The sequence below is a fragment of the Toxorhynchites rutilus genome, chromosome 2, assembly GCF_029784135.1.
Source record: "Toxorhynchites rutilus septentrionalis strain SRP chromosome 2, ASM2978413v1, whole genome shotgun sequence".
Lineage (NCBI taxonomy): Eukaryota > Metazoa > Arthropoda > Insecta > Diptera > Culicidae > Toxorhynchites > Toxorhynchites rutilus.
This window is the reverse complement of record NC_073745.1, coordinates 340,225,610-340,252,365: the sequence shown is the minus strand read 5'-3', so window position 1 is coordinate 340,252,365 and position 26,756 is coordinate 340,225,610. Positions and strand designations below refer to the sequence as shown.

The 26,756-nt window shown below is 36.2% G+C and overlaps 1 protein-coding gene across 8 annotated transcripts in view; it reads left to right on the top strand.

Annotated features, from left to right (window-relative positions):
• The window catches only part of LOC129771963 (uncharacterized), a 238,277-nt gene that overhangs the window by 121,558 nt on the left and 89,963 nt on the right, over positions 1-26,756 (top strand). For 7 of the 8 annotated variants that reach the window (XM_055776133.1, XM_055776132.1, XM_055776130.1 and 4 more), the window contains one exon: positions 4,889-5,074. In XM_055776133.1, coding sequence (XP_055632108.1) covers positions 4,970-5,074 — 105 coding nt within the window. In that variant the 5' untranslated portion in view covers positions 4,889-4,969. Of the gene's footprint in view, positions 1-4,888; positions 5,075-14,641; positions 15,200-26,756 lie in introns of those variants that run through there. The other variant, XM_055776134.1, reaches the window with a different exon arrangement.

Sequence of the window (26,756 nt, the reverse complement as noted above, 5' to 3'; positions counted from 1 at the left end):
GACGATAGACAAACTCAACAAAAACTCGCAAAACAAATGCAAGTTGACCGGAAAAAAAACGATGGAAAAGATCTTGAAGTTTGTAAGATGGAATCCACATAATTTGAGCGACAGACAGCAATAAAAAATGCGAAATTTTGCCACTTACAAAAAAAGGCATCGGATTGTGACCGGAGATGAAAATTGAATATATTCGAAGATCCCGTAGCGCAAAAGATGACCCATAGCAACCGGCCACACCTTCCTTTGGAAAGAAGACATGCATGTTTTCTGAGATCAGCGGAGTGTAACCTGGTACGACATATTGAAAACCGATGAAACTGTTGAGCTACTCAATTGGATTCGACTTCTGCATATTCGCTAGAATTGGCTCATTCCAATTACAATTTGTTTCCATCGATGAAATACGCACTCGCAAAGCAGCACTTCAATTTATACGAAAGTGAGTGAAAATTGCTCGATAACAATTGGCTCGAAAAAACAAATAATTTGTTTGCGAATCATTCGTAAATTACTGAAAGATGGAAAAATGTCCAGCTTCCAATGCACTATGGTCCAGGAGGTGCATTTAAGTGGAAATTAGCATCTAGAGCTCGACAGTGATTCTCTAGACAAAAACTGTCTTCGACAAAGTTGTTACATATAATAGAGCGCTCATTTTTATGTTATCGAAAATAGAGTGACCAAAATTTTCGATGAAATGAAAAATCTAACTTTCTTATCTTTATAGATAGAGGTAAACATAGTTCGACAATATTGTAGCCCTGGTTATTTAAGTAACTTTGTGGAACAATATTTCTTTCTATCTCTTCAAATAATCGATATAGCGCTTTTTCTCTAGGTTGAGTTAGGGTTACCATGAAAAAAAAGGTTTTTTTGCTCTAACTTTTATATGTAAAATTCTACATCAAAACTGTCTTCGAATGGCTTTTAGAGCTTTCCAATCCACGCATTTTACGGTGCATAACTTGTATGTATCTTAATTCTACTCAAAGTTATTGATGTTTTTTCCCCGAAAACACGACCTTTTCATTTGCTAGTCGTTCTTTTTAGGGCAAACATAATAAAAAATTATTGATGGCATTTTAAAGAGCACATTTGATTCTACATAAGGTGTAACTTCCGAAAGAGTGTTATTTTTTGTATTTGAGTAAATTAAATTTGAAATTATGAGTTTTTGCATATAAATGAACACGTTGCAATTTTTAAATGCATATAATAAGCATAAACTTTAAAGCAGCATCACTTCAGTTCGTCTTATAGCCACTCAACATGGAGTTTCAAAGAAGACACATATTTGTTTTTGTTTTCGGTGGACGAAATACAGAAGACGTTATACAATTATTACGAGAAAAATGCCAAGATATATGTGTTTTGAGTGCAAGAAAGTGTCTGAAAAGCCAAATGCTGAGCCAAAGGATGAAGCGTAACCGTGTTCGGGAGATTACAGAAAAATTTTCTGCTGAAGAACTGGGCTTCGCAACAGCTTCGGATCCAGTATTATCTCTTAGTAATAGGCAAACACCAGAGTATTCCGATCTTCTGATTCCGGAAAATGCTAAGCATTTGATTTTGTAGTTTTTTATTTGTATGATTTTTATTTATTACTATGAATTTAATTTCCATTATAATAACTAAAACAGGTAAAAATAACACGTCGAGCCCCGAGTTGTTCTTCATACAGTTTCTATTCAGGAAGCATTTGAGAATTTGTCGGTCCCCGCTTTTCTTTTTATACAATAAATATATTTTATTGTAGAAAAAGAAAATAGTCAGAAATTTTTCCCGTAATAATTGTATAACGTCTTCTATATTTCGTCCACCGAAAAAGGAAATCAACAATGTGTCTTCTTTGAACCTCCATGTTGATTGGCTATAAGACGAACTGAAGTGATGCTGCTTTAAAGTCTACGCTTACTATATGCATTTAAAATTGCAACTAGTTCATTTATATGCAAAAACTCATAATTTCAAATTTAATTTACTCAAATACAAAAAATAACACTCTTTCGGAAGTTACACCTTATGTAGAATCAAATGTGCTCTTTAAAATGCCATCAATAATTTTTTATTATGTTTGCCCTAAAAAGAACGACTAGCAAATGAAAAGGTCGTGTTTTCGGGGAAAAAACATCAATAACTTTGAGTAGAATTAAGATACATACAAGTTATGCACCGTAAAATGCGTGGATTGGAAAGCTCTAAAAGCCATTCGAAGACAGTTTTGATGTAGAATTTTACATATAAAAGTTAGAGCAAAAAAACCTTTTTTTTTCATGGTAACCCTAACTCAACCTAGAGAAAAAGCGCTATATCGGTTATTTGAAGAGATAGAAAGAAATATTGTTCCACAAAGTTACTTAAATAACCAGGGCTACAATATTGTCGAACTATGTTTACCTCTATCTATAAAGATAAGAAAGTTAGATTTTTCATTTCATCGAAAATTTTGGTCACCCTATTTTCGATAACATAAAAATGAGCGCTCTATTATATGTAACAACTTTGTCGAAGACAGTTTTTGTCTAGAGAATCACTGTCGAGCTCTAGATGCTAATTTCCACTTAAATGCACCTCCTGGACCATAGTGCAATGGTCATTACTTTGAATAAAATATGTTGGACCATTCAAGAACAATAAACGTGTTTTTTTCAAAGAGTCCGATTTCATATGCTAGTGGAATATTTATTTAATACCGATCACATAAATTTTATTTGTAAATGTTATTCTAAATATATTTATGTACTGGTAACCTAACAACATGTTTTTCACACAAGCTATGCACACAAGCTATTTCTTTTAGCTTCGTAGTTGTCAATGGACTAATCATAACGTGGATTTTTTTATAAGATGATGCTTAACATTTTTCAATTCCTCTGAAGCTTGTTATGTAAAGTATAACATTCATGATTATAATGGACGCGTAAAAATGTTTCTAACAGATTGATGTAAAAACCTCTGCGAGCTGTCAAGATTGAGTCAAGTTAATATCGTTCGAAATATTCAGTTTTTCGTTGCATGTTCAGTTTTTATATTTTCATTTTACACCCCATAACGTAGTCCTACGTTGAAACTGGAACAATTTGTCACGCCACATACAACTGCTTCTAATACAGGAAGTTGTTCCGTCGTACCTTCCCAATCGGGTTCTTGAGCTTTACGAAAGGGGACCCATTGGAATGAAAATTTCTCATTTTAAGAATGCCATGTTATTCAGACAAAGCGACAGTTCAGTATTATTTATGGTACTGTTGAATAATCGGATCAAATCGGAAGGGGATCATCAGCTCTAACTTGTTCTTAGAAATCTGAATTTTCCAACGGACCATCAACAATGGAGTGTTTCCATTTCGAAAGGACAAGAACAGAATCGGACACACGGAAAACACTACCACTTGTTTCATGGGTAAAAATTTCGAAAATTTCACTGGAGCGAGGAAAACGATTCGTCGAATGTCTTTTCAAAAATGTTAACTGGTTCTCAAAAAAAACTTCGAAAACTACATATCAATCAGTAACATCATCCATTAAATTATACTAACAGGAAGATAATTGTTATCTCGAAAGACTTCTTTTAATTTAAGGCATAATTCTGATTTACCGCTCCAACAAGCGTTATAAGAACGCTAACAATACCTCTGTGGAATCGCCCTCCAGTATTAATATTCGAGTTCAACTCGTCAGCTTTTCCGATCAGTTCCAATCAGTGCCAGAGCTCTCCATACACAAGAAATGCATACCTGCATATGAGATAACATCCATTCAGTTGTATCAATATCGAACATTATATTCGCATGTAAACCCGATAATGAATCTGCCAACGACTGCGTGCGTCTAGTTGGAAAGCACTTGTAGGGCTCGCCTTGCTCACAGTTTTCCAATTCAATTGCATCGAAATATTCATAACTACCCTTCATTCGATTCATCGGAATATGAATAGTGCTTAGTGCGGGAAATCCAATAGTGCCTTGGTTGGCTGTTGGTTGCTTCCGGCAGACCAGTGATAATTCAATCTATTCGCATTCGCTTTCCCTCATACCCCCCTCCCTCACTGCTTGCCTTAACGCCGAGCAATGGCGAAAAACTGCAAGGAAAAAACCGGAAATGAAAACAATAACACTTTGCTGCTTGTAGAAACATTATGGATGAGAAAATGTAAATGAACTGCACGACTATTGGCTGGGATGCCATCCACTTGGATACATTCCCAAGGAAACAGTCAGAATGAAACGAATGAAAAATAAGTTATGTCCTATGCATATGAATGCATCGTAATAATGAAACAATGAAAAAGCAATAATAATGTTTAGCATTTTGATTTACCTCTGTACCATAATGGAGAAAGAGGCGTGTTTCTGTTAGATTTTATTGGTTCAAACTGCCTATGAAAAAGCCCAAGCCGGGTGATCGCAACCAACCGGAAGTCCTGGTTTGCCAGGAAAATGTATAAAATATTTCCTACGTTTTTACACAACACCTCCGAAGGTGGACATCCCTATGCGGGACACGTGGTGGCAACGGACCTATGACCAACGCTGCATTCGGAACCGCATCACGTTGACGGGAAAAATGCTTTATCCATAAATAAACGAGAAATATTAATAACGATGATTACGACATTATTCAAATGTTTCAATTGTTTCGAAGGTGCGATCCTTGACAATTTTCTATTGTGAGTGTAACGTTTGTCTTCTGGTTTTGTAAAAATAGCGTTGCTATGTGTCAGTTATTTTATTTTACTTTGAGTTGAATTAATCTACAAAATTTGTAACAAAAATCCTTCCAAAAGCATGCCTGTTTGATTGTTATTCTGATAACTGCAGAAACTATAATCACTCATCTATTGAATGACTCTCTCTCATGTCGAACATTTGATGTTCTCCCCCAGCTCCCGCCACATCCTGAGGCCCGCCGTCGCGCTGGCCCACTACCTGCAGAATCCACCCCAAGAGCGGGGCGCCGGCTCCCTATGGGAAAGTGCGTCTCCAAGCAGCCGGTTTCTGGACTGAACGAGCTCGGAAGCTCCCCGTATCTCGCCATCTGCAACGAAGATGACATCATTTACATCAATGTGGTAAGTTTCAGCGACAGTCATTTTTCGGTCAGCGGTTTACACCTGAACGAGCAGCGGTTATAAGTCAACTGACCGATTCCCAAACCCCGGGGGGCTAGATGTGTGGGTAATCAGAAGTGGAAGGAAATTCCGTCACCTGAATAATGTGGCAAGCGGTTTTGGGTTCCTGTGGCCAGGCGCTGTTGATCCCTGAGTGTCACTGAAATGAAGGAAAATTAATTGTCCTCGCTGTTCCACCAAACCATCAAATTGCTCCCTGTACGCGCTGAACCACAATTTAGAACTTTTGTTTGACAATTCCCCCCCTTTTAACATTTAACATCTCGAATTTAGCTTTTCAGCGGTCAATTTATTTTGCCACTGCAAGAATTAAAATACATCCCAATCGGTTGGTTTTGATGTGTAAATGGAAGTTATGTGCTATCATCACATTCATTCGGCCGAATTGAATGCCTCTGAAAGCGTTCCGCTTTCAGCGAAATGGTCTCTCGATTCATGCGAGAGATTCGAAATGTGATTATTTACAGTTTGATCGCATCTGCATATGCATGCATTATCAGATGTGCACACACATGCGATAAGCTCAGGCGGCGCTCGGCGCTAATTGGGTGAAACAGTCAGCAGAGATCAAACACAGTTCTGCCGAAATGAAAATATGATCGGTGAAATTCAGATTTCAGACTCATCGTGACCATGTGGAATGCGGGGCGGGGGGAAAGTGGCTACTTGTAATAATCGAAAAAATGGATAAAAAGAGTAATCAAGGAAAAATATTTCTGGCGGCTTCCGTTAAGCCAATTATGTTGCTCACTTTCGCAACATATGTGTGCGACGAAAGAAGCGAAGCGCTGGTATCGTAAGGATGTCAATATTGGTGGCCTTTGGTGGGAATTGAATCGATGAGTTTAAACCAGGGGTTCTCAAACTATTTTAGGCAATAGACCCCTCTTCCAGAATTAAGTGATACCTCAGACCCGTATATGTCTTGTTCATACAAAATTCTTACTAATTTAAAGACTTTGCGGATGGTTAACGGTTATAAGGCCTTAACAACTATATTCCCACCCACAGAAAATATTTTTTTGCCGCATTTGGAAAACTATTTCAATATACCGCTCAACCAAAGACTTCTAAAAGTAACTGGAAATACTCCATTTTTTTAGGGCTGCTAAAAAAGTACGATATTATTTTGGGAGTCATTTTTATGTAAAAAGCGCGATTTCAGAGCGCCGGCAAAAAACATGTGTTTAAATTCGCTGGGCATGCAACAAGTTGATAAGTTTTTCACTGTAAGTGTTCTATTTAGGATCTACTGTGTAAGTTCATGCGGTTTCTTCAATAGAAAAAAATGGTGTATTTGATGAAAAATTTTATATTTTTTCTTTATAATTCTATAGAATTTTTTTTCGCTGCACTAGAGATATAGTAATGCATCGAAATCCGGACGCTTAAGCGCTTACGAGTATAACTTCAACTACTAAAAAATATTGACATATCATAGCATGAAAAATAAGCGATCCTATAGAATTAGAAGGCCTTCATCTAAGTTATGAATCACAGAATTCCACAAAATCATGTTATATTTGTTCAAAATTTGAAATTTCTTCCATCGTGTCGTGATTTGAAATCCGGACAATTTTTCTTTTAAATCCGGACACGTGTTTTCTTTGCAATTCTTTGAGAGAAATTATTTATTAATTATGGTAGTACTTATTAACGGGTGCGTCATAAGTAGCGAGACTAAATGGAAACACGTTTTGTACAAAAGATTTTTATTTATTCCATTATTTATTGTATTTTCACAAGATGACCCCTACAAGATGGCGGTTTGATTAGTAGAATATAGTAATTTATGAAGAATGTAAATCCAAGTTGGCGGCCGCTACAAAATGGCGGATTACATATTCCCTCAGAACCCCATCAATACGGTTATTTATGAAAAATGCGAATCCAAAATTTTAAAGAAATTGTTGAATGGCTTTATTGTAGAGAAATATACTAATAATACACATAATGTACTGAAAACTAAAAAATAAAATAAGTAAAGAACACCTTTTAAGTTCAACGGTTTCATTATGATTGAACATGATAACAATACAGATGATGTACCAAAAGCTGAAAAATAATAAGGCAAGTAGCAGTTAGTAGTTATACACCTCCTTCAATGAAAAATTTAATCGTCAACTTTTGACCGTCCGTATTTAAAATCATTTTTGAATGTACTTTTTATTCCGGACATGAGTTTGTGAAATTCACAATGATTTTTGATTTTTGACATTTTTTTGTTAACAGCTAGGTACTATGTTTGACACTAAACTAAATTGACACAATAGTAACTATCAGTCACATCAATTCAACATGCAAAAAATGTCATGGTTTTGGCATGATATTGAAAGTAATGAAAAAGTGTCCGGATTCAGAAGCATCACTGTATTGTTTTAATTTTTGTATAACCAAAGGTACAATAAAATGAGCTTACTAGGCAGCGGAAAGCAGTGTTTTTGGGGTTAACGGGTAGTGGCAACTATATTGCCACCAATTTTTTTTAACTGTTTCAGTGTTTTATTTTTTATCAATGATAATGTGTTCTTCCCCATGTAAGGATTATGTTTTCTGAAGTTTGAGTCAATTCCTTGCCTAGTTTCCACGGCCTTATAAAGGACTAAGTCTGGGTTGCCCGGTGTATTGAACAGAAACCAAGATGTTGGAAAATCATAAGTCTGGATTTGTCTGGGTTTTTGTCGACATTTTTTATATTTATTGCGAATATTATTGATCGTTTTCACTAGAACGTTGTTTGATGTTTGTCGAAGCGGACATGGTTTGCTGACGAGAAATGTCAATGAATGTCTTTCTCAAGGCAGGTGAACAAGTTTGGATTGAGTGTGTCCACAAGGGCCCTTCTCAGGACTAGAACTGCAAACATTTAAAGTCTCTATAATCTAACACAATCAATCAATCAACATTTTTACGTGTAAAACATGGTTTAACAGTTATTTCTTCTTCTCATATATCGACGCATTATACTTAAACTTAATGGTTGCAGACATTTGCATCAAACCACTTTCTTCGATATACAGTACATTTTTTTGAATTAATTTTCTTAATAACGGGAATGCCGTTTCACCACCACGGGTAGTTGTGGCTAGAACTCTACCCCAAAACACGACTACATTGATTCGTTCATCCGGAGAATAGTATAAAAAATCAATATTGTGCAGCTCTCTGAATTCCTCATCAATTGGCTGAATCATTTCTCAGAGAACCAGATTGAGAAAATTTTCAGTAAGCGGTAGAATGGTTTGATATTTTCTTCTAATGACATTGGACGAGTCCATCATGGTCAGATTTATCATAACCGGAGTTGAAGTTAATACATTAGCCTTAAATTCGTTGAGCCGATCAATAGATATTTTTCCATCGCTTACGTTACGTAGTTCATCCATCTCGTCATACAACGTTCTATGATTCGTTTCGGTAACCTGTATAAGGTCATAAATACAATCATTCACGAACAGTATACCTCCATTCCAATAGCTAGTTCTGGCTTCTATAGGTGCTCATACACTGTTTGACCGAAGCCAAATATTTTACTCTTTTTGACAGATAAAATTTGATCAACGTGTACTGATCAAATATACACTCGACAAAAAAATTAGAGGAACAGAGTGCGAAATTGGATATTTTAAGTGATTTTTGACATGCTGTAACTTCTTGAAAATTTAACGCATATCGATAAGATTCACATTATTTCGAAGCTACAAATTTCAGGTATTGGAACAATATCGGGAAGAAATGAAAAATCGATTTTTTTCTGTTTTTTCAAAGATTTTCAGGACTAACACAATTTGTTGCTAACCAGCTCAACAGCAAATCTAATTAACCTTATCAACCAGCCTTAATTTGGTAACTTTTCTGTAGGACCTTCCCATACAGATATATGTAAATTTGAATGAAAAATTACCCTTTCGTATTTGATGATGAATTATTCAATAAACAACCATCGCACCGCAAATCGAAAGACAAATTTGAAAACTTCAATAAATTCTGCACAAGGATAATTTGTTACTTTGACGGAAAAAAAACGTATATACATTTTTACAAATGACTAATGGGCTCCTCTTGTTGACCATCTCCGAGAACATTCGTTATCACAACAGTCGCTTTTGTGCTTCCAACTCGCAGCATGCTTCAAGAAATCCTTAAATCCTCCAAGACACTTTATGTCTTTACTACATACTTTGTACAAACCAGCATGCTTATCGGTGCTCTGAGAAAGCCAGCTCAGTCTGGCCTCCCAATCCCTTCGGTGAAATCAGTGATCCATTTTGTATAACTGTTTCAACAAAACTAGCATAAACTAGCTTTCCAAACCAACTTAATTGCAGAATTTTTGTTTAAATTTGGAAAAATCTGGGCAAAGTGCGGAAAGTCTGGACTAGACAAAGGACGGTCTGGATATCTGGATCCATTACCAAAGTCTGGAAGATTCCAGACAAATCTGAAGGCTGGCAACGGATAAACTTGACATCATATTCCCATGAAAATAAATAGAAGTGAAATTATATAAATATTAATTTAATTGTAGATATGTCAATACAAAAGACTCACAAATACTGGAGTAGGCAATTAATTTATGAAAAAAAATATATAGAAATCCCACGTTGATGATAATTTTTTTCTTAAATCAGTGTTATGAGATGAACCCGGTGACTTTCTTTATATTTCTACTAATGTATGAGTGTATTCAAGTTCCAACAAATTTCAGAACGCAAATGCCAAATGCACTTGCCAAATTTTTCATCTTATACGAACTTATGCGCGCTCATCCATTTGTTGAGTTTTTGAAAAGTACAACAATAATACTTTCTACTAGAAATCAAGTTGGATCACGTAACACATCTCATACTATATCTTGTTTCGAACAAGGACTAGTGTTAATTAATGGGGGTCAATTTTTAGACCTCGTCGACCCCCAAAATCAATTTTCGGTCATGTCGACCCCTGAGAAACCAATACCGACCTCAAGGGACCACTTTGAGAACCGCTGGTTTAAACCGTTTCGCCTGATCGGAAATTTCACGCCAATTGTTATGTATCGATAACAATCCCTATGTAGAACGCGGAACAGTACAACAACCTCAGCTAGTGTACTAGACTGACTTTGGCAGCTGCGCAAGTCTTTGGAAAATTCCTACGTTCGAAGACTTACTTTTAATGTTTCAATGTAGCCATGAATTAAGAAAAAAATGTTTTTGTATCGACTTTTGTGTTGTTTGATTTGTTCGATTAATGAAACTGTAAAAAAACCAAAGTCGCCATTTTGGATTCCAAAAAGACCGTTAGTCAATACGGTTCTAAAATTGTCGATATTCAGCCATTCCATGCCAAACCGATATATTGGTTCTCAGATTTCGGAAATCTCTTTGATACCGTTTATACATACAACTTGTACACAGGCGGAGCTTAAGTTGCAATATTTTCTCAGGTTCAGTATTTTGCATCCAAACACATATTTCTACGATGATGGAAATTTATTTTCGACTGCCGAGGGTGCTAATATTTCATCAGTTTTGGAACTTCATTAGGTTGATGAAGATGAAGATGACCGTTCACGAACGGTACGAAAGAACTAGTTCGCCGAAAAGAGTGAACGAACGGTCGTTCTTTTTCAAAGAACGGTAGTTCTCCCCACGATTCCGAAAGAACGGTTTGTGAACGAACTGATTCCGAAAGAACGATTTGCGAGTGAACTGTTTGAGAGCGAACTGGTTCAGAACGAGCTGTTTGCGAGTAAACTGTGTGGGAAAGAACTGATTGAGAGTAAACTGTTTGAGAACGAACTGTTCAAGAACGAAGTGAACGAGCGAACTGTTTGCGAAAGAATAAGTGCAGCTGAACTGAATTGCGCTGGATGGAATAGATAAATATAACGAGAACGCATATACGAAAAATAAAACGATATTGTCATTTATGCATGTAAGGCAGGGTATATTTTGTTAATGTATACTCAATTTTGGGTTAAAAATGTCGTAGTTTTAAAGGTGAAACTATATATTTTCAATTTCATGTATTCTTTCAATTCAGCGTAACATTCATATACTTCATGATTATCAGAAACAAATCTAGGAGAAGCTGGGGCGATTCATGAATTAGGTAAACATAAAATCTTACAGTGAGGGCAACTTGAGAAAAAAGTTTTTTCGTTGCTTTCAATCCATTGTTTGGCCGGCGTGTACGTTTTATCGTAATTGTTTGTAAGAATCACTGCTGAATTTCATCTCTGAATGAACATTATGAAATATGATCTTACATGAAATCTGTGTGTTGTCCAAACAGAAAATATGAAAAATTCCACATATTTGTGCGCATCAAATTATTACATATACTTTTGTCAGCCGATAAACATATTTTCATATACAGTTTGCCACTTTTAAAGATGAAGCAGCTTATCCTTCCCCACTAAATTTCAAAAATATAAATCCCATACGTACACTATCCAATCCAACGATATCAAATAATTAAACAGCTATGTTGGGTTCCAGCTAACATTCTATGTTATTAATACCATTGAACGACAGAGCGAAAGAACGGTTCAAAATAACTGATTCACTCAGATGAACGAATAGTGACTGAACCGTTCATTAAAGTGAACTGTCCTCTAAAGAACTCTAAAGAGGAGTCCGAAAATTGGGATTCAAATGGAATGGGAATTATGTGGAATCAAAAAAGTTATTAGTTGTGCTGAGGAATACGGATTGCCATTGGAAAGACAATTCCTGCTGCGAGAATTACGTAAAAATATTTTAAAGAAAATTGTTAATTTTTAATTTTTGCTTTGTTACATATTATGCACATTATAGTGCCAATGAATGTATGAAAAAAAGGGAACTTTAAATTTTCAGAAGGGACTTCCTGCCTTATGTTGATTCCCGTGAAAAAATATCCTATGCAAAATTTCAGCTCAATCGGACCGCTCTTACTAATGTCGCACAACCGTTAAAGTTTGAGTTTTTTGAAGATCGTAAAATCGCCCAGGGAATATTATCAAAATCGAATTTCGGAATTTAGATGACAGACATTTCATGCAATTTGAAAACATTTGACATCAATTTTTTTTTTCAAAACTCCGATTTCATGCACTCGTTTCTTGGGTGATTTTACGGTTTTCGGAAGACTCAAACTTTGGCGTCTTTGCGACAATAGTAAATAAAGTCCAATTGAGCTGAAATGTTGTATAGTGTATGTTTTCGAGGTAATCAACATTTTCCAGGAAGCCCCATTCGTTAATTTGAGATAACCATTTTCATTGGCACTCCAATGTCCATCGTTACTCATTAATTTGAAAAATTGAAATTCCACGATCCTGTCATCCTGTTCCCATTCAAACACATTTAGTGAGAAGATGTAATGATCAGGATTCATTTTGATTATTTTTTTCTATTATAGAACTACTACAACCACAAAGTTCTTTCGTCTCTAACCTTGAAAAGGCCAAATTTGGTCCTAAGTAGCCCATCTTTTAAAATTCATAGATTGAGAAAACGCGGATATTAGACGCGTTTCCCGATTACATGAATTGAACAACTCACGCAAACTAAATCAATTGTTACAGGAAACAAACATGTGCAAGATTTGGAAAATAATAAATATTTTGAATGGTCGACCAAAATTGATTTTAAGCTCATGTTTTGGCATCTCGATTTATTACATTAAATAAGGCGTTAAAATAAGAGAAAATGTCATCACTCTCAAGTATTGGTAAGCATTTGTAGAATATATATGGTACGACAATACAGTAAAACCTGTTTTTGTGCGGTTTTTTTGTGCAAATTTTTTTTTGTGCGATTTTTTTTTGTGCGGTTTTCTTTTCCAGTGGGTTTTTTTTGCGGTATATGAAAATAAGCATATTTGACGAAGTTATCGTCCATTTAGTTTTTTTAGATGGTTTATATGCATTTCAGTGCGCTAAAAGCATATTTGCGACTCAATTATCCACTTCTGAAATCATTCCCTTTCTCCCATCAAATGCTCTGAGTTTTTCTACGTGTTCGCATGACATGATTTCTAATAGCAACACGTTTGGACATGCAACTAAAAGCACCAAAACAGCCACGCGCAACCAAATGGGCAAAGTGTCCCATCGCAAAGCAGGGAAACGAAAGGAAATTGAACGGTGAACGGCGTGGATTTGAGTTATTTTCTTGGGGGAAACTTTTTTTATACGTTCCCTATCTTCCGCACAAAAAAAAAGGTTTTTTCAAAATGTGTACCGAACACGATTTTTTTAAGGCTACTGGTGAAGTTTTGCACTATTTTTTCATGCATTTTTTTTGCGGTCCCCATTCCCCGCACAAAAAAGGTGTGCCTGTATAAGATTAATACGAGCGAGTGAAACAAGAGACATGTTTCACGCATTACTTTGCCACATATGTACACGGCTCAGAACGAGATGAATATAAATCTCCTTTATACCTTTATCCCAACTTCAATTTGTAATGAGATGTAATATTATCTCGATTCTGCGCAACAGCATCATTAACCATGTGGATAGCGTGGTCGTGTAAAACAGTATTTCATCCATTGCATTGGTTCGATCCCCGTTGACGTCGTTTGGACTTTTTTTTTTGGGTGCAATCCCAAAAAAAAATTAAAAAAATAAAAAAGCAAGAGATGTCTGCTTCCATACATGCAAACATTTTGAAGCATGACGCATGACGCTACAAGCCATGAAAAGACATGGTTTCTGCTAAAAATGAAATGCTTTCTAGCAACGCCATATACTGGAATGAGTTACAATTGACCTTCCACAATGTCGCATTAATTCAGACCTTCCAGAAAGTACAAAAAGGAAATACATTAATCGCTAATCATAATCGTAGAAATTAAGACATTTAAATCATGCGACAACAGGTTACAATAAGCATTACGAAAATTTATGCAAATGAAAATTATTATTTTTTATTGTGAACGCGCAACCTTTTAGTGTACTTTTTTATATGTTAAAGTTCTTTGGATTAATATGTAATTATGGTTGTAACAAAAATGTCTACTCTTGGTTGACGACAGACCAAATTTAAATTAAATTATTTTGGAACTGACATCTAGCATCAACAGAACGACTGACGCATATTTGAAAACTTTCTATTTTCTCGCTCCTAAGCTCCCACGTTGAGCATAAAAGCTTTTCCCTGCACAAGGAGCCAAAAAAAGCTTTGTTTCCTTGTTTCTCATCACTGAACGGAAACAGTCACAACAAGATGTCAGCATAGTTGCGTTCATTTTCCCATTTCCTTTCATCATCCCACGAGAAAAAGAAAATGTGTACTCCAATCCTGCCGTCACGCGCATGCGTTTGTTTTGAAAACATACACTCCATCGCTGTTCGTACTCCCAGAACCCAATCCAGGATCCCCGGTCGGGATCCATTGAGAGGAAAGCCGTTCACTTCAAGCTTTCCTGGTTCGCCTCTGCACGCCCCATGGTGCGCACACACAGTTTTTCCAGGATTCATACCACTAACACACATACACAGTGGAAGGAAAAACATAGGCGGTCAACGAAAATTGATAGTCCTGCAGCAATTGAGTGACGAGTCTCGTAAGCGTGTGAATACTTTCAGCAGGAAAATTTTTCGTTGGTCAAAATCGTGTGAAAATCAATTGAAATCTATCGAAATTGCGCTAAAACATCAAGATTCGAAGAGTTATACGTGATAAGTATAAAAGTTTTAGGGGGGAAATGAAATAAATAGTGAAAATAATTACATCACAAAGCACGATTCTTGAGAAAAAAAAAAGATTCGTCTGGAAAAAGTGTGTCTCTCTTATGTAGTGTTTTGTGATGTGAAAAGTGTACATGTTGTAAAGTGAATCTAGATATCCTTGGTAGAAAAAAATTCTTCATTTGTAAAGTGACAATTCAACGATATTTCGCGGAAAAACGGTACTTATATGAGTAAGCACACACCCGACAGTGGTTCTGTACAGCCCGAGGGCATCCTGCGAAGACCCTGAAAACCCCAATCTGCAAACTATGGATGAATGCCAAAATGAGGTAGAATTCGAGGAGATAGAGAAACTGTGCAGTGCAATCAGTGACGACGCAATTGCGACCAACAACATGGTATGTGTACTTTCCTGTTTCCTGTTTTTGTCTGTGTTGAAGGAAAATTCGACCGACCCGTTCGTGGCCGGCGTAACGCAGCGTATTTCGAAAGAAAAATAGACAGTTTTCCTCAGAGACATCATTACAGTTTTGTTTGGTCAATTGTTTCACCCAGCATGCACACAAACACACCACCAAATTCGCATGCAAACACCTTGAAAAATATTCGTGGCCAATGAAATGCCGCTAGTGACGTACTTTTGAAGTAAATCAGATAAATCAAAAAATGTACACCGTTTACCTGAGCTGGAATAGATATTAACACGGAGGCGAGCTTTCGAGCGATATTGCACCGCAATCGGATTGATCTAGCCGCAATCATTGCGTCATAGAGCATAATATCTGAAGCAAATGTGATATCATGTTCAAGACCACAGATTGGCGTAGATTTTGGCACTGTTTCAAATAATACTGTTAATTATTTTAAGTGCCCTTTGATCCACTGAGATTCTCAGAAAAACATTAACAAAGCAATAATTGATCGATATATCATCCGGTAATACATGTAACCTATGCATGCTGACAGTTGCAGGAACGAAATGGGCCGATGGAAACACAATCTGATTGAATTAGAAAAGAGAGTAATTTACCTGATAAAATCTAATTCCAATTTCCGAAGCTTGTTTACTGGTTTGCATGTCAAACTCCTCATGCTTCATCATCAGTTATATGATTAGATACCCTAACTTAGTTGCAATCTTATGTGGTAATTAAACAATTAATGAGAACCATTCTTACGCATTTAGTAATTGTTAGGTTTGACATATTCCATAATATTTAGTCTGCATACAAAAAATTTCGTAAACAACCATTTCCTTACATTATAAAAAAAAGTTAGTTTTCTCTATATAGTGGAACCTCGATTATCCGCGAAAGCGAATTCCCTAGTTAAGTGCAATTCACATACAACATCCACGTCACGTTCACATCGCGTCACGTCACGTTAAGTCAATTATTCTCCCATGCAATTCTTATGGAAACATCCACATACACCAGCAAAGGCAAGTTAGCCGTCGGCTAAATAAGTCCAAGAGAATAGTTGACGGAACGGTGACGGGACGTTGTTTGTGTAGCGCACATAATTCTATAGATCTTCCCGAAATTTATCGGTTAGTGGTAGGGTATCGTTTTTTTTTTTGTTTGTTTTGGTCACACATTATCTTATCACTGGTATACACGACCTTACAGATGGTTAGTTTAATAGTCAAACTAAATATATTTTTTTCATGTTTAGCCCTTTATTGCGTTATCCGCGATTTACGTTGTACGCGGTGACCTAGCCCAACTATTCCGCGAATAATCGGAGTTCTACTGTACTTGCTTTTGCACAATTTGATCTAAAAAAATCAGAAAGGCGATGTCCAAGACACGATCGCATTATTAACGTAGAACTACGAAATCGTTGAAGAAATCTAATATATCTAATATCTAATCTTCAGGTTGTACGCTGTCTAGTTCGACACTGAAACATTGAACATTCAATATTTCTTAGCAAAATTACATCTTCAACGCTCCCAAAAACACCGTTTCTCAAAGAAATATTCCACAAATTCTGCTATGCAACACATCTCGAAAACGGTAATAAACAATCCGAACCAAGCTTCAGTTTCAGTTTTCCACCGAAGAACACAACTATCACCACTGGAAAAGCGTTGCACTTTGACGTCTATTTTAATCCGAAAAAATAATACTCGAATTAACGAAAATTATAAAATTGCTCAGAAAAAGTCACCAATGGTTCCGAACACCGTCTTAAGTTCACAAAAGCTCTAACTCGGTAAAAAATTCTCAGTGGAGTTTTTGATAGCCCTAAAAAGGGTCATTTGATAAAAGCGGTTCAAATTGGTAGATTCTTGACTCATTCATGTTCTCACAATAACAATACACAAGCGTCTCATATGTCAAGATTTTTGTCCTTATGTCAATGAACGCATTACACTGAGTATTCATCGCGAAAACTCTTGCGGCGGACTTCTCCGCACTTGACATACCTTCGGTAGCAGACGATCATATTTTGTCCCACCATTTGTACCATTGTTCTTCACTTCAATCTACATGCTTCAACTTCAATCTACATGCTTCCAAACGGCAAATCGTTGCAAACGTTTGCTACGCATAAAAATACATTACCAGACGGCATGAAATTGACGTGGTGCTTTCAACGAACAAAATTGCACTGTTTTGCAATTGCAATCCATGTGGAGACTATCCTAAAAATGAATATTTTGAAGAGCACAAAATCGCACAGTGCATTCATTGCAGCGAAGTTCACGTGTCTACCAATCGTTGATGTTACGCTGGGAGATGTTATTGCGAAGTGAAGATGCGGAGCATCAAAAATAACACACTCGATATGAGATGCAAAATACCGAGGCACTCTTCACCAGACGGCTTGAAAATAGAGAATGTTGTCTAAAGGGTGTGTCACATCAAATTGCATCACGGAAAAAACGCTGTAGAAATTTAATTTTTAGGAATTATATCTTCAGCTTTCGCTTATAATCAGATAAGAGTGTATAGATCACGTTGGCCATGCTTCACTGTCAATTTTTCGTAAATTTGGAAAAATGTCGTCGAACGAAAAAGAGCGTCGTGAATTAATCCTGCGCACTCATTTCGAGAATCCGGAGTTGTCACATCGGGACATCGGTAAGATGCTGGGAATCGTCCAATCCACGGTCAGCAGAGTACTAAAACGATACTTCGAGAACCTAACCATCGACCGGAAGGTGAAGAACGGCAAAAATGGATGCTCCGTCAGTGAAAAAGATCACAAGCGGGTAGTTAAGCAGTTTAGACGTGATCCGAGAAGTTCGGTCCGGGATGTCGCCAATAAGCTGAATTTGTCAAGTTCATTCGTCCAGCGGACCAAGCAGCGGGAGGGCCTGCGTACATACAAGGTTCAGAAGGCTCCTAACCGCGACGAAAGGCAAAACATGGTGGGGAAGACGCGAGCTTCGCCCAATAGAGAAATATTGGGCGATTATGAAGCAGGCCCTCCGGAAGAACCCAAAAGTTGTCAAATCGGAGGCGGACTTCAAGAGAAAATGGATTTCTGTTCAAAAAAAACTACAACCTGACGTTGTACAGAACCTTATGGACGGGGTAAAGAGGAAGGTGCGAGCATACGGGCTTGGGCTCGAAGTATGAATAAAAAGAAAATGCCAAAAGTTGTTTAATAGTTTTTATTTTACTGTCTAAAATTTTCAAAAGGATCGGTCTACTGGGCGAATTTCTACAGCGTTTTTTCCGTGATGCAATTTGATTTGACACACCCTTTACTCGCTAGATGGATTAAACTGCGATTTTTTTTTGCATTATAAAGGCTTTAAACTACTAAATTCATCCGACTTTAGCCTTGAAAAATGTCTATTTAAAGATCAATCAATGGAGAGCGCTGAGATTGGACCCACAGTCATTCGCTTTATAAGCGAACGCGCAACCGCTGTAGCTACGAAAACTCTCCGCTTGAAATCTTCTCTTAAATGGTACTAACGTTCCAAGTGGGTTTTCTAATACCAAATAACACGAATTTATTTGTTACATTATTGTATAAAATCGTGACCTGATCTGATCTGATTTGGCACCCTTACATGGCGTAGATGTAATTCTACATCTGAAAAAGACGGACGGGTAAAGTCGGAGACACGACCATAATAGAATAGTTGAATGGATTAGAATAAACTTCTCCGATAAAACTTAAATTTGAGGCCCTAAAAAATCCACATATTTTCTGCCTTTTAGACTCTGTTTACTTCTTGAATACGGAGCTCCGAACTCAAATTCGTTAACGTGAATTACGCTAACGCATTACTAATTCTCCTGTAGTATTGATAAAAGCCAGTCTGAGGAGAATGAATGCTAATTCTCAATCTTGCCGTGAGAAGTCATGAGAAAGATTATTCACCGACCTCCGCAGACAGACGCCTTATATTTATGTACACCTTGCCTACTGTGATATTATGCACTCGCAATGTAATTCAGTAAAATTTTGAGAATTTATACGAGGAAACTTTGATATAACGTACACATTTTCAATGGACGAAGTTCATGCCAGCTTGTCTTAGGAGTTGGCAGTGAAACGTTGTGGATGTAAAGACATTTGTCATTTGAGTAACTTTGCATACTTGAAATTTCGAAAAATAAGTTAGCCTACTTTTTAAAAGGACCAGCTTTTTCTTAATGTTCAACAAAAAATCCAACTCAAAAACATTAATATTTAAAAAAATTTGGTCGTAGAATGGAATGAAGGAAACCGTTTAAATTTTCATGAAAAATACCATTTTTTTTCTAAATTACACTGAAAAAAAATTTAAAAAAAATATCAAGAAATTACCAGTGCCACTGTAACAGTTTCCTTTTTCCAATGTATGGTAAACTTTTTGGTTGTTGTATGGACTATTCATATAATTTTCGTTCAGAATTTTTAAAAGATATGTTTTTGAGAAAAACAAATTTAAATTTTCAAAATATTTTCTAAAGTAGTTTTTTTTAAATTTGTTTGGTATTTTCAATGAAAGCTCGAACAGTTTCCTATACTTAATTGTCCGACCAAAATTCTGTAGTTTTTATTTAAAAACTATCAATTTATATAAACTATAAACTTCAATTTTTCTCAAATGTATTAAAATTGTATGGCACATCGAGATTTACAGTTATTTCAAAAAATGTTTTTTGTTGAAAATCGACTTTTCAGACGGAAAAGTGCCAAAAAAAAGTTTTCCTTGACAATTTTTTTTAGATAACAGTAAATCTCGACGAGTAATGCAATTTTAAGACATTTCGTACTAACCTTTTTTTTTTGAAAGCACTGATTTTCGGTTATCTTTCGTTTTTCAAAAAAAAACTCAATTTTTTACGTCTGTGACACTAATAAATGAAGTTCGAATGAGCTAATATTTTGCGAAGGGTATATTATCGTGCAAATCAACATTTAGCAGCAAGTTCCGAATGAAAAATCGAAATAACTATTTTTATTTGTACCCAAAACCATACGTTTCGTTTCGTATTCCAAAAGTCCTAAAGTATCGATTTCATGCAATTTTAAGACATTTGGCATCAAAAATTTTTTTTTCAAAAAACCCCGATTTCCTTTACTTCCTTGGGTGATTTTTCGATTTTCAAAAAACTCAAACTTTGACCGCTTTGCGCCACTCTCTTTTAAGTCCGATTGAGCTAATATTTAGCATAGGGTGTTTTTTCGAGGTGGTGAACATTTTTTATTTCGGTAACTTTTTTAAATTAGAGGTGACCATTTCCATTGGCACCCTCATACCCATAGTCATACGTTAACAATGCGGCGGTCGTGTATCGGACACCACTCTCCTTATTTCCCTACTTTTAGCTAAGACACTAGCTAGTGAGGTTTGGCCCTGTGATTTGATATTTGGTTATTCTATGCTCTGAGTATCTGAATCAAAAGCAATTGCGAGCAAAATAACTCAAATAAAGAGGTAATGTTTGTTTGTTTGTGACTTTGTTCTTCGCAGATGCTGTTACTGGAAAGTTACTAAAAATCAGTGCAAATTTAATGAGCAAAAACTCTATTCTGTGGTGAGATCGAAGTCAAACCTTCCTTTAACCCTTTCTCCTACAACATCGTGTTCGTGCTGCACTTGTGGCTTCCAAAAGGCACTTTTGAATCCGTCGGTGTGGTGGTACGATGCCGACTCGTACCCGTATAATATTTTAATTCAATTTTTCAATATCCAAAAATTCATGGTGTGTCAAACAGACACGGAGTCCATCTCCAGAGATGTTTTTTTGGAAATTGCTGCATTTGCATGAAATACAGTATGGTAGATACTAGGAAATACACGGATACCTTTATGATGACGGACCAAAAAGTGAAGACATACAATTGGCAATTTGAAACCGTTTATCGTGAACTGCGTTTAAACATGTATCTGATTCTTAAATATTTTTCCGATTCACACTTTTCCGCATTTGAATCTGTCCGATTTCAGAATTAACTAAGTGTTTCACATAACTTATTTATGTTTAAAAACCAATTATCTATGTACATTCCATCAGAAGTTGAATTCGCAAACATAACAATGATCATGTCTATTCCAGGCACCTTTTTTATTTTGATAGAACAAATGATTGATCGATATGTTTACACTAAAATGATGTGTCAAGTAGCAACCGAAAGTCAATTGAAGATGTGTTTATGATGTATGCGTTTACGATATGTTTTGTTGCATGATTACATAACATTGTATACAAACGTGTGAAAAAAAATCTGATAGCTTTTAAGATCAACTCAACATTTGATTCGATCCCGTGAAGGGAGCCAATAAATTGTATGCTCTCATACTACTGAGTTTGGTTTTTAGTCAATCACACCGGAATCAACAAAATTATGATATTGATTTGATCATCCTCATAACAATCAACCATCTTCATCATCATCATGGTTGCCTCACCTCAAGATGCCGCAAGCAAGGAAAATACCCGGAAAATCAATATCATCACAAGCCCGTCACTCAAGCAATCGAGTGGCTTCCTCCTTTCATCCGCCATCAACCAGCTTCGAATTTCTTCGTTCCGCCCGAGGGGCAACGATGAAATTGATTGACGAAAACTCAAATTCCCACATTTGCACATAATTATTGGACAATATCTGGCCTTCAGCAACCACTGGCATATCGAAACAATATTTGACGGTTGAACGGCTGACGGCTGCATTTAAATGCAATGCTGCGAATTGATTGCTTTTATTAGTAACGGATCGGCAAAGTTACACTTTCTCACAAGCAAACAGATGTATAATTTTCCAGGGTGGTAATTTCGCAACATAATTTCTACGCCATGCGCATCGCTTGTCATAAATCACAAAGCTTTTTGCTTCGGATTGTACGTCGGAAAAACTTCATCAGCTAAAACAAACGTTGTCATTCTAGCGAAACTGATCCGCTTCTCTATCACTGATATTATAAGATGTTCAAGTTTTTCAATGCGCCAGACAAGATGGCGACTGGCGGCATCGACAGTTGTGCCAAATAAGATTGTATACCGAAGCGTAAACAGAAACATTCTGAAGATAGGAACGCTTGGACACTAATCATCATGTAACTCGGGAAAAAAGCGCCTCTTTTCTTGTCTTCTCGTATCGCTTGCAGTAAGATAGAGAAAGAGAGCACCGGATGTACATGCTCGTTCATTATGTTTCCGTTTATCACCTTTCCATTTCATGTTGGTGCCGTTGTTGCGGAGTCGGTCCATTTGGTCCCGTGTTTTGTTGGTGGTCAAAATGCTTGCGCCGATCTGAATAGCTGCTAATTACCCTAATTTCCTCCCATTCTCCCTTGCGAGTGGTTGGCAATAAAGAAAAACACTTAATCACTACATCATACTTCCGCCTGCCAACCATGCGGATAGTCAGTCATCGTGTTGAACTTTAGCCCGTCTAAACATTCGCGCGAATTCAATTTTCTGCAAGAGCAATTTCGAACGAACTGCAAACGTGAAATAATGATGATCAGCATCCCTTCGTCCCGAGACAATCTGCGTTGCTATGAATCGAAATGGGATGAACACAATTCTTTCGCGGCGCAGGCAAAAAAAAATCATGTGAAAATCCAATTATCATGTGGTGTGCTTTTTTTCTGATGCCATACACAGAGATGCCGGATCTACAGGAATATTCATAGACCAATAGATTGTTACGAAAAAAGGGCACAAACGGTAAAATTTACAGACTTCAATACAATCCGGCTATGGAGTGATTCCATTTGAATTCGTAGGTCTATTCTTTAGAAATAATTTTTATTTTGCTCAAATTTTGCGAATTTTGCATTCTTTATGATCAAAAAAGACAATTAGCATCATCGGTTTTCCATTTTGACTGTAGCCTCACTTTTGAGAAAGGCTTTACTTGAAAATTTTCTAAAACATACAACTCAAAAACGGTTGATCCGATTGATTTGGTGTCTTGCGCAATGTTTTTATTTGTTATTGGGACTATATGGAGATTATATGCGCTGTTATAACAGTTTATTTATCATTTTATTTCGAAAATAACACTTAAAATTTAATTTTCCCAAAATATCTCAATCTCAATCTTAATCTTAATCTTAATCTTAATCTTAATCTTAATCTTAATCTTAATCTTAATTTTAATCTTAATCTTAATCTTAATCTTAATCTTAATCTTAATCTTAATCTTAATCTTAATCTTAATCTTAATCTTAATCTTAATCTTAATCTTAATCTTAATCTTAATCTTAATCTTAATCTTAATCTTAATCTTAATCTTAATCTTAATCTTAATCTTAATCTTAATCTTAATCTTAATCTTAATCTTAATCTTAATCTTAATCTTAATCTTAATCTTAATCTTAATCTTAATCTTAATCTTAATCTTAATCTTAATCTTAATCTTAATCTTAATCTTAATCTTAATCTTAATCTTAATCTTAATCTTAATCTTAATCTTAATCTTAATCTTAATCTTAATCTTAATCTTAATCTTAATCTTAATCTTAATCTTAATCTTAATCTTAATCTTAATCTTAATCTTAATCTTAATCTTAATCTTAATCTTAATCTTAATCTTAATCTTAATCTTAATCTTAATCTTAATCTTAATCTTAATCTTAATCTTAATCTTAATCTTAATCTTAATCTTAATCTTAATCTTAATCTTAATCTTAATCTTAATCTTAATCTTAATCTTAATCTTAATCTTAATCTTAATCTTAATCTTAATCTTAATCTTAATCTTAATCTTAATCTTAATCTTAATCTTAATCTTAATCTTAATCTTAATCTTAATCTTAATCTTAATCTTAATCTTAATCTTAATCTTAATCTTAATCTTAATCTTAATCTTAATCTTAATCTTAATCTTAATCTTAATCTTAATCTTAATCTTAATCTTAATCTTAATCTTAATCTTAATCTTAATCTTAATCTTAATCTTAATCTTAATCTTAATCTTAATCTTAATCTTAATCTTAATCTTAATCTTAATCTTAATCTTAATCTTAATCTTAATCTTAATCTTAATCTTAATCTTAATCTTAATCTTAATCTTAATCTTAATCTTAATCTTAATCTTAATCTTAATCTTAATCTTAATCTTAATCTTAATCTTAATCTTAATCTTAATCTTAATCTTAATCTTAATCTTAATCTTAAGCAGTTGAAAATTAGCTGCTCTTTTAGGATATTTTTCTTTTTTGTCCATTACTTCCACATTTTGGCACACTGTGCAAAAAACTTTATTAGTTGTCGCTCAACAATTCGTTCTTTGACAGTTCTTTTACATTGTTGATAGAACGGATCGGAATCGTATTCATTAAAAGTGTCATTGTGATTTTTGTGTTATCGCTGGTAGCCAGGAAGATGGTTGAAAACGAGTATTTTTCTCTCAATTCGTTTTTTTTGTTGGATGTGGGGAAAATGTGTAGTGATGTGCATTTTTTGCTTGAATTTGTTACCGACCAATGACGCAACAGGAGGGGCAGTTCAATTTTTGTTTAATTAAATGTAGTAATTGTTGAAAAATAGTCTTTAAGTAAATTTGTTTTGTTTCTTGTTGACTGGTTCCTGAATTATATTGTCGTTAAATGTACATTTTTTGTATGAATTCTGTATTGTACTAACTAACATTAGCTTTAAGTGTATAAATGTACTAACCTCAATAGTGTAATTTGTAACGATCGTCAGCCCCCTTGAAGAAAATCGGCGGGCAAAAGATAATTCATTGATGGTGTTCCGGAAGTGGGAGAGATAGTGAGAGAGGAAGGAATGCGATAGAGGAATATTTGGGAGAGGAAGGATTGAGAGAGGAGAGTAGACGGAAAAAGGAAGAAGGATTAAGGTTTCGTGGAGGGAAATGAAAAAGGCCTCGGCCACTTTAGCTGGAGTTTGGAAGCGACCAACACCTATTTGAAGATAGTGAAAAAGTTATAGAAAAGTGAGTGTTATACTCCTGGGCGTGTGTTTAAGAAAACAGGGACGTTCCGGTTCACGCCACGTTGTTTCCAAGCGTGCCCCCGGATTACGTACCTCCAACCGCCCGTGCGCAATTTGACTACAGCAGTTATAACAAGTTCTGCCACGGATCCGATAATTCGCTAGCGAATCAACCCGTAATCGAAACCACGAAGAAGGTACGTGCTACAGACCCTCCTCTCTCTCCGTTACACAAACCACGTGTCATCGAAGGGCCCCAACGGTCGACGAACGGCGCCGCAACGAATAAACTGTTCAAATAAAAATTTGTAAATCGTAAACCAATTACCAGTTCTTTTACATAGCTTTCATTTCGAACCAGTCCATTGGTCTTCTCTCTTGGTTGCGACAGTGTCGTCCGCGGAACAGGGAGTCCCCCGTAGTTCGGAAGCCGACCCTGAGATAAATTAGATAGAGGTGAGCTAAGCTGGGAGGTTATGGAGTAATCCATAACTTTCAAAATGTGTAATGATGTACATTGTTGATGGAACGGATCGTAATCGTGTTCATCCAAAGCGAATCGCGACGACAGCGCTTGGTGCTATTAAAAGCGGATCGTGACGACCGCGCTTGGTATTTTTGAAAGCGGATCGAGACGACCGCGCTAGGTATAATTAAAAGCGGATCGTGACGACCGCGCTGGGTGTCATTCGAAGCGGATCGCGACGACCGCGCTAGGTAAAATTAAAAGCGGATCGTAACGACCGCGCTTGGTGTTATTAAAAGCGGATCGTGACGACCGCAGTATTCATAGCGGATCGAGACGACCGCAGCGTTTGTAACGGATCGTGACGACCGTGCTTTGAAAATTTGTAGCGGATTGGGACGACCGCGCTTTGAGTGTTTTTAGTGGATCGAGACGACTGCGTTTTTATTAACGAACCGCGATGGTTAGAACGAATGACAGCGGATTCAGACGACTGCGTTTGATAGATTTGGTAATCATATACGATGGTGGATCGGGATCACCACGCGAAAAACGTAATGGATTTTGGAAATATTTTGAGAAAGCGAGTTTGGTTAACCAGTATGACGAAAAATGCGGTGAAGTAGATGAAGTCTTCAATTTTTGCACAATCACCAGAGAACTGCATAAACCGGTGAAAAAAAATTAAAATCACAGTGTCTGTAAATGAATAAACTATCGGGAGGAATTGAACGCAAAGGCTCGAGAAGGCGCAAGGCAGGGAGCTCGTCGTCGTTTTAAATGTCGTTTTAAATTAGGCGAGACAGTCGTTGTTGAACGTCAGACTTGTGCAAAATGGGAATAACGATTCTACCCTTGTAAGTATACCGTGACGGAAGAACGGAATGACATGGCATACATATTTGATCATGTAATCGACAACATAATGAACTATTTATCCCTGAGTTTCAGTTTTTTTTTCGGAAGAGGGGTGATGTGTAGAAGGTGAATGTGATCCTCTCATTACATCCAATGTTTTTCGCTTGCAATGCGTTGTCTTCCCTTTTATACATACCGTGCCGTAGCGATAATGTTTTTCAACGTAACTCCTAAACATATAGTTTTACCATAATTATGTATTTGGAA